General features: G+C 43.2%; 1 protein-coding gene across 8 annotated transcripts in view; it reads left to right on the forward strand.

The window, feature by feature from the left end:
* The window catches only part of TJP2 (tight junction protein 2), a 137374-nt gene that overhangs the window by 95140 nt on the left and 28921 nt on the right, over nt 1-13313 (forward strand). For all 8 annotated transcript variants that reach the window (XM_032290955.1, XM_032290950.1, XM_032290954.1 and 5 more), the window contains 5 exons: nt 947-1071; nt 2992-3094; nt 6046-6655; nt 11565-11668; nt 12282-12435. In XM_032290955.1, coding sequence (XP_032146846.1) covers nt 947-1071; nt 2992-3094; nt 6046-6655; nt 11565-11668; nt 12282-12435 — 1096 coding nt within the window. The remainder of the gene's footprint in view (nt 1-946; nt 1072-2991; nt 3095-6045; nt 6656-11564; nt 11669-12281; nt 12436-13313) is intronic.

Raw genomic sequence — 13313 nt, forward strand, 5'->3', positions numbered from 1 at the left:
CTCAGCCTCTCCAATATCTGGGACTACAGGCGCATGCCACTAGTTTTTTTTTTCCTTTTTTTTTTTTTTTTTTTTTTTTTAGCTGCTGGCAAGGCCTTTCCTTTCTTCCCATGAGGTGTGCTGGGACACACCACTAATTTTTTAGTGGGCACATGACCAGCTAATTTTTTGTGTTTCTAGTAAAGACACGGTTTTGCCATGTTGCCCAGACTGGTCTCGAACTCTTGGACTCAAATAATTTGCCCGCCTTGGCTTCCCAAAATGCTGGGATTATAGGCATGAGCTGTGTGCCTAGGCAGAAAGTTTTTTTTAAAGATGTCAAACCATCATAACATACAGAAGAATTAAAAATATTTATAGTGCAGGCCAGGCACGGTGGCTCCCTGTTGTAATCCCAGGACTTTGGAAGGTTGAGGCAAGAGGCTCATTTGAGCCTAGAAATTTGAGGCTGCAGTGAGCAGTGATCACACCACTGCACTCCAGCCTAGCAACAGATCCAAACTGTCTCTTAAAAAAAAATGCAATAAGAAAATCTGAAAGTTAAAAAATATACAGTTTTAGCACAGATTTCATTTTTACTGAAGTTGTTCCAGCTCAGGCCAGCATGATGCAAAGAAGTACAGTTGACACTTCAAACAGTACATCCCTATTTGGACCGAAGACATTGTTTCCTCTCCCTGCCAGCTCCTAGTGATAACTCCAGTTTGCACTATCTATCCTTTCCAGCCTCCACAGGCTGTTTCTTTCAGATAAGGAATTTCCCTTTATAAACCTGTCAGCTGACTATGACTATGCTTTATTTTGTTTCTCATTTGTTTCTGTAAGCCCGTCTGTTCCTGAACAGTCTCTGCTTATTGATTTGACCTTTATTTTATTGAGTGCTTGTAATAAATCCTGAAAGCCACTTATTGAAGGATTTTTAACATTTCTCTTCTCTGATGTACAGGATTCCAAAAGAGGATTTGGAATTGCAGTGTCTGGAGGCAGAGACAACCCCCACTTTGAAAATGGAGAAACGTCAATTGTCATTTCTGATGTGCTCCCGGGTGGGCCTGCCGATGGGCTGCTCCAGTGAGTGTCTGCCCTCGCCCCTGCCAGCCCCACTGGTTGGCCCTAGACAGGGTGTTTGGTTGGTATCCACTTTATAAAAAAAAAGAAAGCAACACACTTTTATATAATATTTGAAAAGTCTTCAAGCTGGAATGGAAGCCATCACATACGATGTTTGAACAATGTCTAAACCTTGGGAACACCCCAGCTTTGGAGCAAGGAGGGCAGTTGTTTCCATAGAAAGATAGTTCCTCACATCCCTCCTAGGTTTAGGAATCATTTCTGAACATGGAGTTTTAAATTGGCGTGCTTCTCACCCCTAATGTCTACCCAATACTATTTATATTTGTTTTAATTTATATTCTTTTTTTTTTTTTAAGCCAGTCAAATTTAGCAGTAGGGGTTGTATACCAACTTTAGTGACACTAATGTTAATAAGTTCTGATAACCCACTACCATCAGCCCAGCCTTAATTTATATTCTTTAAGAATTTAATGAGGAGGCTTTGGTTTATTGATTATCTTATTTGTAAGAGGGATATGGAAGTTGGGAAAATTTGCTATAGGAAAACCACAAGTTTTCCAACTGCCAGCTTTCTGGCCCGAAGAGGTAATGCCATTTAATTTTATTTTTTTAATTAATTTTTTTTTTTTTTTTGAGACAGAGTCTCTCGGTCACCCAGTCTGGAGTGCAGTGATGCGATCTCAGCTGACTACAACCATCACCTTCTGAGTTCAAGTGATTCTTTCCTGCCTCAGCCACCCAAGTGACTGGGATTATAGGTGCCTGCCACCACACCCAGCTAATTTTTGTATTTTTAGTAGAGACAGGGTTTCTTTACTAAAAATCTAAAAGACCAGACTGGTTTCTAACTCCTGACCTCAAGTGATCTGCCCACCTCAGCCTCCCAAAGGGCTGGGATTACAGGCATGAGCCACCACACCTGGCTGGTAATGCCATTTTAAATGATGCATGCCCGATTCCCACAGGATTTCTTCTTAGGACAAATCTAAAGCTAACTGTATGGCTGCATTGGCTAAATAGTTCAAAAGTTTAGGTTCTATTGGTGTTTAAAGCTTCTGTGAGCTAAGCACGGTGGCTTACGCCTATAATCCTGCACTTTGGGAGGCTGAGGTAGCAGGAATGCTTGAGGCCACGTGTTCAAGACCAGCCTGGGCAACATAGTGAGACCCTGTTGTGATGGCATGCACCTACTCGGGTCCCAGCTACTCTGGAAGCTGAAGTGGGGAATCCTTTGAGCTCAGGAAGTTGAGGTTGCAGTGAGCTGTGATGAGTCATGTTACTGCACTCCATCCTGGGGGAGAGAGGGAAGGCATGCCTCTTAAAAAATAAAATTATAGTTAAGAAAGCCTCTATAGTCTTATCAAAGTTAGTAGTTTTTCATATGGAGAAATGCAAAATTTTAAAGTAATGTTTGGGATGAACTGGAGCAATAGGATTCTATGGTCTCAAAATTTATTTAAGAATCTGAGACAAGCTCTTGGCCCTTTTCCTGCACAAAAGCACAAATGGAATGCACCTACTTTGAGGGAGTGGTTTTAGATTTTTCTGAAGCCCACAGTTCACCCCAGGCAAGAGGGGACTTTTTTTTTTTTTTTCATATGAAAAACTACTTTTTTTTAGGTGTTCAGACCTCACCATCATCAAGTACCTCCTGGTGTGACCCTGTGGTTCGGGGAAATCAGGCCTGTCTCTTCCCTAATGATTTCCATTTAGACACTCAAAATTGAACTGTGTGGCTCCCAGTTCCTTTTCTTGGATGATCTCAGTCCAAGTTGACTGGGCCTTGGGCGCCACCAAACACTGAGCCCTTTAGAAAGCCTTTCAGGTCGATTTGCTGCTTCTATTTGTGCCTACATAAATGATTTACAATGAATAGATGGGAGTTTTTCATGACCCATTTTTATTTCTTGTTTACAGAGAAAATGACAGAGTGGTCATGGTCAATGGCACCCCCATGGAGGATGTGCTTCATTCATTTGCAGTTCAGCAGCTCAGAAAAAGTGGGAAGGTCGCTGCTATTGTAAGTACTGGATTTGCTTTCAGCTCGTCTCAATAGCATTTGTTTTTTTGCCCAGAAGAAAATTACCCCTTGCTTTTAAGCATTTGACAGAATTACGTAACCTAAGGACTGCTGTTCTTGGATCCTCAGTACTTTTGGAGGGTGTGAAGATGTGTGTAAGTTATCCTTCTTGCCTTTCCTTGTGTCTTCTCCTGAGGCCAGTGATTCTCTGATCTGAGTGAGTTTTCCTTAGGAACCAAGTTAGGCAATTGTTCCCTAAGAGGATTAGCTAGATTCAGAATACTGGTGAAATAGTATTAACTGGCCAGGCACGGTGGCTCACGCCTGTAATCCCAACACATTGGGAGGCCGATGGGGGCAGATCACGTGAGGTCAGGAGCTCGAAACCAGCCTGACTGACATGGTGAAACCCCGTCTCTACTAAAAATACAAAAATTAGCCGGGCACGGTGGCACATGTCTGTAATCCCAGCTACTCGGGAGGCTGAGGCAGGAGAATGGCTTAAACCCACAAGGCGGAGGTTGCAGTGAGTGGATACCGTGCCCTTGCACTCCAGCCTGGGCAACAAGAAGGTGTGTTATATCCTCAGAGATTATGAGTTTCAGGCCAGGCGCGGTGGCTCAAGCCTGTAATCCCAGTACTTTGGGAGGCCGAGGTGGGTGGATCACAAGGTCAAGAGATCGAGACCATCCTGGTCAACATGGTGAAACCCCGTCTCTACTAAAAATACAAAAAATCAGCTGGGCATGGTGGCGCATGCCTGTAGTCCCAGCTACTCAGGAGGCTGAGGCAGGAGAATTGCCTGAACCCAGGAGGCGGAGGTTGCGGTGAGCCGAGATCGTGCCATTGCACTCCAGTGCATGAGTGAAACTCCGTCTCAAAAAAAAAAAAAAAAAAAGAGTTTCATTAGGAGACAGTCTGTAGTCTTCATTCATCTATTCATTCACTAATTCATTCACTGGCTGAACTGGATGCCACTAGGCCCTGGGGCCAATCTGTGCTACAAGGTGTGTTCACTCCAGTGGGGCAGGTAGACATGCAAAATGAGAATGGTAATAAAGTTGCTTAGGGGCAATACTAGTAGGGATATACCCAAATGTATGGTATTCAATGTTTTTCAACTTTATATTACGAAGATTGTCAAACAAAAAGGAAAGTGGAAAGATCAGTGTAATAAACATTTCTTTTCTAAAACATTACTATTCTGCCATCTTTACTTGGTCTCTGTATGTGTATAAACACTGATGCCTTTTTTTTTTAAACAGAGTTTCACTCTTGTTGCCCAGGCTGGAGTGCAATGGCGAGACCTCGACTCACCGCAACCTCCATCTCCCAGGTTCAAGTGATTCTCCTGCCTCAGTCTCCCAAATACCTGGGATTACAGACATGTGCCACCATGCCCAGCTAATTTTTTGTATTTTTAATAGAGACAGGGTTTCTCCATGTTGGTTAGGCTGGTCTCAAAATCCTGACCTCAGGTGATCTGCCTGCCTTGGCCTCCCAAAGTGCTGGAATTACAGGCATGAACCACCACACCCAGCCAACACCCATGTCTTTTTGGCCAACCTTTTGAAGAAAAGTTACAGGCATGACAGTTCATTTCCACTTACTTCACATGCATTTCCTAAGAATGAGGACATTCATCTGTATAATACTACTATTGGATCTAAGAAAAGTAATAACTTTACAGTGTCATCTAATATGCAGTCCATAGCTCAACATGTCTTTTTCGTTTTTACAGATGGGATTTTGTTGTGTTTCTCAGGCTGGTCTTGATCTCCTGGGTTCGAGCAATCTTTCCAACTCAGCCTCCCAAAATGCTGGGATTACAGATGTGAGCCACCACACCTAGCCATTAAAATGTCTTTGATAGATGTTGTTTTCTTCCCTATCCAGGATCCAAAGTTCACTCATTGCATATAATCATTATCTCTTTAGTTCTTTTAATCTAGAAGAGTCCCTCTTTCCTCTTGCCTCTCTTCCCCACTCCCCACTTTGGAAATGGCATTGGGCTGGGCTCAGTGGTTCATGCCAACACTTTGGGAGATGGAGGTGGGCAGATCACCTAAGGTCATGAGTTCAAGACGATCCTGGCCAACATGGTGAAACCTCCTCTCTACTTAAAATAGAAAAATTAGCCAGGCATGGTTGTGTGCGCCTGTAGTCCCAGCCACTCGGGAGGCTGAGGCACAAGAATCGCTTGAACCTGGGAGGCTGAGGTTGGAGTGACCTGGTGCACTCCAACCTGGGCAACAGAGTGAGACTGTCTCAATAAAAAATAAAAAATTAAATAAATAAAAATGGCATTGACTTCTTTTCCTTACAGTTTTTAAAATAATGCATAATGTATAGTTACAGGGTGGATGTGATTAATACATTCATATGATTTGTGAAATTCAAATCAGTGTATTTGGAATATTTATCACTTTAAATATTTGTCTTTTCTTTATGGTACAAACATTCAGATTATTCTCTTCTAGTTGTTTTGGAATGTACAGCAGATTCCTGTAAGCTGTAGTCACGCTACAGAGCTAACATTAGGTCTTATTTCTTCTATTGGACCATGTACTGTACTCATCAATCAACTTTTCATCGCCCCTCTCCCCCCAGGCAGCTATGTATAGAATGTCACACTTTCTGGATTTTTGTTTGAGTTTTATAACTTAGTGGTTTGGTTGGGCCTCTGAGGCTTTTCAAACTTGTGTAGAAGCAGATTTTGGAGGTACTATTTTTTTATTACCTTAATTCAAGGCACTGTACTTAGAGCTTCACCATCATTGTCTTACTCTAACCTGTGAGATTTTTATTCTCCGTTTCCAGATGAGGAACCTGAACCTTAGTGAGTACGCAGGGATACAGTTTCACTGAAAGCTGAGCCAGGGCTCTTAACCACTGCCTTCTCCACGTTCAGTTATGATTATCCTGCGTCACTGAGTTTGTTTTGATAACAGGTGGTCAAGAGGCCCCGGAAGGTCCAGGTGGCCCCGCTGCAGGCCAGCCCTCCCCTGGATCAGGATGATCGGGCTTTTGAGGTGATGGACGAGTTTGACGGCAGAAGTTTCCGCAGTGGGTATAGCGAGAGAAGCCGGCTGAGCAGCCATGGGGAGCGCAGCCGCAGCTGGGAGGACAGTCCGGAAAGGGGACGTCCCCACGAGCGGGCCCGGAGCCGGGAGCGGGACCTCAGCCGAGACCGGAGCCGCGGCCGAAGCCTGGAGCGGGGCCTGGACCACGACCATGGTCGCGCCCGAGACCGCAGCCGTGGCCGGAGCCTGGAGCGGGGCCTGGACCACGACTTTGGGCCATCCCGGGACCGCGACCGTGACCGCAGCCGCGGCCGGAGCATTGACCAGGACTACGAGCGGTCCTATCACCAGGCCTACGACCCGGACTACGACCGGGCTTACAGCCCAGAGTACAGGCGCGGGGCCCCTCACGATGGCCGCTCCCGGGGGCCCCGGAGCCGCAGCAGCGAGCTCCCACGCTCACGCAGCCCCAGCACCGAGCCGAGAGGGCGGCCAGGGCCCATCGGGGTCCTTCTGACGAAAAGCAGAGCGAACGAAGGTAGGCATGTTCGATGCAGGAAGAAAAGCACCACTGTAATAGGAATAGCTAACTTTTTTTTCTTTCTTCCTTTTCTTAATAGAGTCTTACTCTGTCGCCCAGTTTGGAGTGCAGTGGTGTGATCTCGGCTCACTGCAACCTCCGTCTCCCAGGTCCAAGTGATTCTCGTGTCCTAGCCTCCTGAGTAGCTGGGGCTACAGGTGCCCACCACCATGCCCAGCTAATTTTGTATTTTTAGTAAAGAGGGGATTCAACATGTTGGCCAGGCTGGTCTCGAACCCCTGAGTGCAAGTGATCCATCCATCTTGCCCCTCACAATGCTGGGATTATAGGCTTGAACTACCATGCCTGGCCAGCAATAGCTAACTCTTGTTTTGTTCTGTTTTGTTTTGTTTTGTTTTGTTTTGTTTTGAGACAGAGTCTCATGTCTCACTCTGTCGCCCAGGCTGGAGTGCAGTGGCGTAACCTCGGCTCACTGCAACCTCCGCCTCCTGGGTTCAAACAATTTTCCTGATTCAGCTTCTCCATGTAGCTGGGATTAGAGGTATGTATGCACTATGGGAGGCTCAGGTGGGTAGATCACTTGAGGTCAGGAGTTCGAGACCAGCCTGGCCAACATGATGAAACCCCATCTCTACTAAAAATACAAAAATTGCTGGGTGTGGTGGCGGGCGCCTATAATCCCTGCTTCTCAGGAGGCGGAGGTTGCAGTGAGCAGAGATTGTGCCACTGGACTCCAGCCTGGGTGACAGAGAGAGACTCTGTCTTAAAAAACAAACAAAAACCATGGGGTGGGACCTCAGAGTTTCTGTGTTAATAAGCTCTCCTGGTGGCCTTGCTGCATCTCAAGTGGAAAACCACAGTGAAGGACAGTACTCTGCCTAATCGTGATTGAGTTTCTGCTCTATGCCAGGGGCTATACTGAATATTCTCTTATGTAGTCCTCACAAGAATCATTTGTGTTAGGAGGTTTCATTCCTGTTTTACAAGTGAGGAATACCATGATACACAGGGATGTTATTTATTTGTTTTTGATATGGGGTCTCACTCTGTCACCCAGGCTGGAGTGCAGTGGCATGATCTCGGCTCACTGCACCCTTCACCTCCTGGGCTCAAGCAGTCCTCCCACCTCAGCTTCCACCACCTGCAGTAGCTAGCTGGGATTACAGGCATGCACCACCACCACACATTGCTAACTTACTATTATTATTATTATACTTTAAGTATTTTTTTGGTTTTTTTTGGTAGAGATGGGGTTTTACCATGTTGCCCAGTCTGGGATCCACATGCCTTGGTTGGGATTACAAACTGCTTACAGATTTGAGCCACCGTGCCAAGCTATACAGAGGAGTTTATAGGGGACATTTATAGGTGAGGAGTCTAAAACTCAGACTTGGGAAGTAACTTGCCCATGTCTGGAAGCCAGTAAATAAGGAATAGTCCTACCATCATTTCTTGTCTTCTGACTTTTTTTTTTTTGAGATGAAGTTTTGCTCTTGTTGCTCAGGCCGGAATGAAATGGCACTATCTCAGCTTACCGTAACCTCCACCTCCCAGGTTCAAACGATTCTCCTGCCTCAGCCTCCCAAGTAGCTGGTATTACAGGCATGCAGCTAATTTTGTATTTTTAGTACAGACAGGGTTTCTCTATATTTGTCAGGCTGGCCTCGAACTCCCAACCTCAGGTGATCCACCCGCCTCGGCCTCCCAAAGTGCTGGTATTACAGGTGTGAGCCACCTCACTCGGCCGCTTGTCTTCTGACTTTTAAGATTCCTTGTAGCATGTAACATTTTAAATCTTTTGTTCTCTTAATTGTTTTCATTCTAAGAGGGAAAAAAGAGCACCTGAGGATGCAAAGGATGTTTTAGGCTTGGGATTTGGATTTTGATAACCTATTACATGAGAGTTTGTTTTCTTTGGCTTTTCATGAAGAATTGAGTTATGTTACTAGGCGCCTATTGAAATAACTGAAGAATAATGCAAAGATATGAATAGTGAGATACCTGGAGTCCAGTCCATGAAAATAAATGGGAATGTTGAGATTGCAGTATCTCTCTGAAGAATGTGAATCTTAGGAAGTGTAAGGATTTCACAGTGTTTTTTTTCTGGAGTATAGTGGCATCATCTCGGCTCACTGCAATCTCTATCTCCCGGGTTCAAGTAATTCTCCTGTCTCAGCCTCCCAAGTAGCTGGGACTACAGGCACTCGCCACCAGGCCTGGCTGATTTTTGTACTTTTAGTGGAGATGGGGTTTCACCATGTTGGCCAGGTTGGTCTCGAACCCTGATCTCAGGTGATCTGCTCACCTTGGCCTCCCAAAGTGCTAGGATTATAGGCATGAGCCACTGTGCCCGGCCAGTTCCACTTCATAAAAGAAAAATTTTTTCTACCTTTTGTTAAGATTGCACAATAATTTGGCTATCATTGTCTAGGGTTGTATAAGAATTAATCTTTAAGGAAATCCGACAGTAAGTGAGACCTGCATTTGATCAAGAAAAAATATGATCCATTCATATGACCAGCTATTACATTTCACAGCACCAGTTGCCTTTCTTAGAAGCTGGTCAACTGATTTTTTTATCTTCATTTGTGAAATGCCCATATACATACCAGTAGATCTATTTGCAAAATTATGATGAGCACATTTTTTTTTTTTTTTTTTTTTTTTTGAGATGGAGTTTCACTCATGTTACCCAGGCTGGAGTACAATGGCGCAATCTCGGCTCACCGCAGCCTCCGCCTCCTGGGTTCAGGCAATTCTTCTGCCTCAGCCTCCTGAGTAGCTGGGATTACAGGCACGCACCACCATGCCCAGCTAATGTTTTGTATTTTTAGTAGAGACGGGGTTTCACCATGGTGACCAGGATGGTCTCGATCTCTTGACCTCGTGATCCACCCGCCTCGGCCTCCCAAAGTGCTGGGATTACAGGCTTGAGCCACCGCGCCCGGCATGAGCACATTTTTTAAGAGGAAAATGCCAGAGAGACGTTATCACCCAGCCTTCTGTTCTGGGCTGTGAGGCTGTTTGACCACTAGGGGGGTCACCATTCATGAAAGTAGCCTTGCCCCCTTCCCTTATTCCTTTCTTGACTATCAGCTTCCTTGAGGGCTAAGCATGGACCACAACACTTCCAATCATTGTGTTAAGATCTGACTGACAAGTTTACTGTAAATCATTTGAAACTTATTTTAAAATCGACTTCATACCTTGCCTGAATTGTAGAAGTTACTTTGTTTTGTAATTATAAGATTTTTAGTCTGAACAATAATACAAAATTTGAAGGTGTGTGTTTTAAAACCTGCTCTGTCATGAGGTCAGGAGATGAAGATCATCCTGGCTGACATGGTGAAACCCCATCTCTACTAAAAAATTCAAAAAATTAACCGGACATGGTGATACGCACCTGTAGTCGTGGCTACTCAGGAGGCTGAGGCAGGGGACTCGTTTGAACCCAGGAGGTGGAGGTTGCAGTGAGCCAAGATGGTGCCACTGCACTCCAGCCTGGTGACAGAGCAAGACTCTGTCTCAGAAACAACAACAGTAACAAAAACCCTGTTCTGTTGTGGTAGTTTCTTAAGTTAGAAAATTTATTCTTAAAATAATGTATTTTTACAAGTTTGTTAAGTAAAACCAGAATAGTCTAAATGGCATTGAAAGTATTTAAAAATATTCATACTTAGTAATTACAGTGTTTTTTCTTTTGATAGCCATTCAGAGTCCATAAACCCTCAAAGCTATGCTGGTTTTAGTTAAATGCTTTATTAATTGCTTTGCCTGACTTCTTTACCCCTTTTCTTTACCTACTGGATTCCTTTCAGTGCCAAGCTCCATATAATCTAAAATGCTAGATTGTGCTATTTGCAGTAACTACCTGTAGACAGCCTCATTGCCATCAGAACATGCCTAGTAAGGTGTGCTGAATTGTTTTTTTTTCTTCCCAACATTTTATTTGAAAAGTGTTAATTTGGCCAGGTACTGTGACTCACACCTATAATCCCAGCACTTTGGTAGGCTGAGGCTGGTGGATCACCTGAGGTCAGGAGTTTGAGACCAGCCTGACCAACATAGTGAAACCCCGTCTCTGCTAAAATACAAAAACTAGCTGGGTATGGTGGCGGGCGCCTATAATTCCAGCTACTCTGGAGACTGAGGCAGGAGAATCACCTGAAACCAGGAGGTGGAAGTTGCAGTAAGCCGAGATCATGCCACTGCACTCCAGCCTGGGTGACAGAGCAAGACTCTGTCTCAAAAAAAAAAAAAAAAAAAAAAAAAAAGAAAAGAAAAGAAAAATGGTGATTTTATAGCAAATACACGTATAACCTTCACCTTGTTTTACCAATTGTTAACATTCTACCACACTTACTTTTTTTTTTTCTACTCCTTTTTTTTTTTTTTTTTCTTTCCTTCTACTCTATCACCCGCCTTGTATCTCTCTCAGTGGGTTTTTTGGTACTATTTAAGTAAGTTGCAGCAACTCACCATTACCTATACATATTTCAGAGGTATCTTCCACTCTGAAATAAGAATATTCTCCTACATCAGTCACTGTAATGCCATTATCACACTTAAGAAAGTTAACATTAATATCCCTTTCATATATAATAATTTCTTTTCAGATTGCTCCAAAATCATGTAATTTGTTCCCCCCCCCAGCCCCTACTGGATCAGGAATCTATGATGGTTCATACGTTGCATTTGGTTTTTATGTCTCTTTGAATCTAGAACAGTTCCTCTATCTCTTTTGTTTTTTATGACATTGACTTTTTTGAAGAGTTCAGTCATCATACAGAATTTCCTAGATACAAAATTAACTTTATATTTCTTATTTTAAAGTAGTCCTATAAACCAGACTAGTTTTCTAAACAAGTTGATGACATACGCGTATGTTTATGTGTTTGTCTCCTAGAGTATGGTCTCCGGCTTGGGAGTCAGATCTTCATAAAGGAAATGACCAGAACGGGTCTGGCAACTAAGGATGGCAACCTTCACGAAGGAGACATAATTCTCAAGGTGGGTAGATGAGGGCAGAGAACAATAGTGCGCATACTGGTGTTCATAGCCTGCATTTCCACATTCAAGCACCAACACAGTGAGACTTAGCTGCGATGAGAGTCAGTGATAAGACAGAGGTGGCAAGAACAGCATAATGAGATTATTTTTTCAGAAAAAACAGACATGGAGGGTTGAAACAGTTGAATGTCAGTTTAGAAAACAAAAACAAAAAACTCCATGAATATTTTTTTCTTTCTTCTTTATTTAAAGTTTAGGTCCTTATTCCCTAAACTAAGGAAAGAGGAGAAGGCAAGTTGGTTGCATATGAATGTTGAATAATTTATAGGTCTTGTGAACGTCTCCAGTCAGGAAACACGTTCCAGTAGTAAACCAAACCATCTTCTTGAGCTTGGAACTTAAATAAATTAGCAGAGTAACTTAAACCTGTGTTTAGGATCCAGACAGGCAGGATTATATTTAATTTAAAGGGCAATTCATTTTTATTAAGTCATCCTAAAGCCAATATCTGAATATCTGAGCAAAGCCTTTACATTTTTAGAAGGGGAAAATATAAATTTTCTACTGTGAATAATTTTATTGCATTTAACATTACCATTCTTCATACACACAGATCAATGGGACTGTAACTGAGAACATGTCTTTAACGGATGCTCGAAAATTGATAGAAAAGTCAAGAGGAAAACTACAGCTAGTGGTGTTGAGAGATAGCCAGCAGACCCTCATCAACATCCCGCCATTAAACGACAGTGACTCAGAAATAGAAGGTAAAGGAAGAGTCTGTAAGCTTAGCTGGAAGTAAGGAAGGCCATTGCTTCCTCATTCTTGTATTTAGTGTAGCTGTCCAGTTGGAAGTTAAATGTCCAAGGAAAGCACCCCTTTAAACCTTAACCCTCAAAGGTCACTGTTTGTCATTTGCTTATTAATGTGCCTATTGAAATTAGGTTTTCAATATAAAATTCTGGTGCACTTGCAAACTCTCAGAGAACTATTTATTGATTAGGCCACTGAAAGCAAAACTGGTCAGCAAAAAAAAAAAAATGTGTGTTTGAGTGGTTCAAAGAACTAAATGTATAATTTATATATTTGCGAATTGTTCTTCCTTTATTTATTTTTTGAGATGGAATCTTGCTCTGTTCCCTAGGCTGGAGTGCAGTGGCACGATCTTGGCTCACTGCAACCTCTGCCTCCCTTGGTTCAAGTGATTCTTCTGTCTCAGCCTCCTGAGTAGCTGGGATTACAGGCGTGTGACACCATACCCGGCTAATTTTTGTATTTTTAGTAGAGATGGGATTTTGCCATGTTGGCCAGGCTGGTCTCGAACTCCTGACCTTGTGATCAACCTGCCTCGTCCTCCCAAAGTGCTGGGATTACAGGCGTGAGCCACCGGGCATGGCCTTAATTGCTCATTCTTAAAAGTGGCTATTAATATTTATAATAGAGAAGACAATTTGGAGGATAGCTAAAACAGGTAGATGCTAAAAAAGAACCAAAATGGCTAATATGGCATTCATTAGTTAGCAGTCTACATCACCTCTTCCCTTGTAAAGAGCTATATTCATTATTTGAATATGAATTTTACATAGGATAATATTTTAACCTTGTAAAAATTGCCAATAAAAATAATCACAATATATCCTACTGA

This window comes from Sapajus apella, unplaced genomic scaffold, assembly GCF_009761245.1.
Source record: "Sapajus apella isolate SASKATOON/1434 unplaced genomic scaffold, GSC_monkey_1.0 scaffold24, whole genome shotgun sequence".
NCBI classification, from domain to species: domain Eukaryota; kingdom Metazoa; phylum Chordata; class Mammalia; order Primates; family Cebidae; genus Sapajus; species Sapajus apella.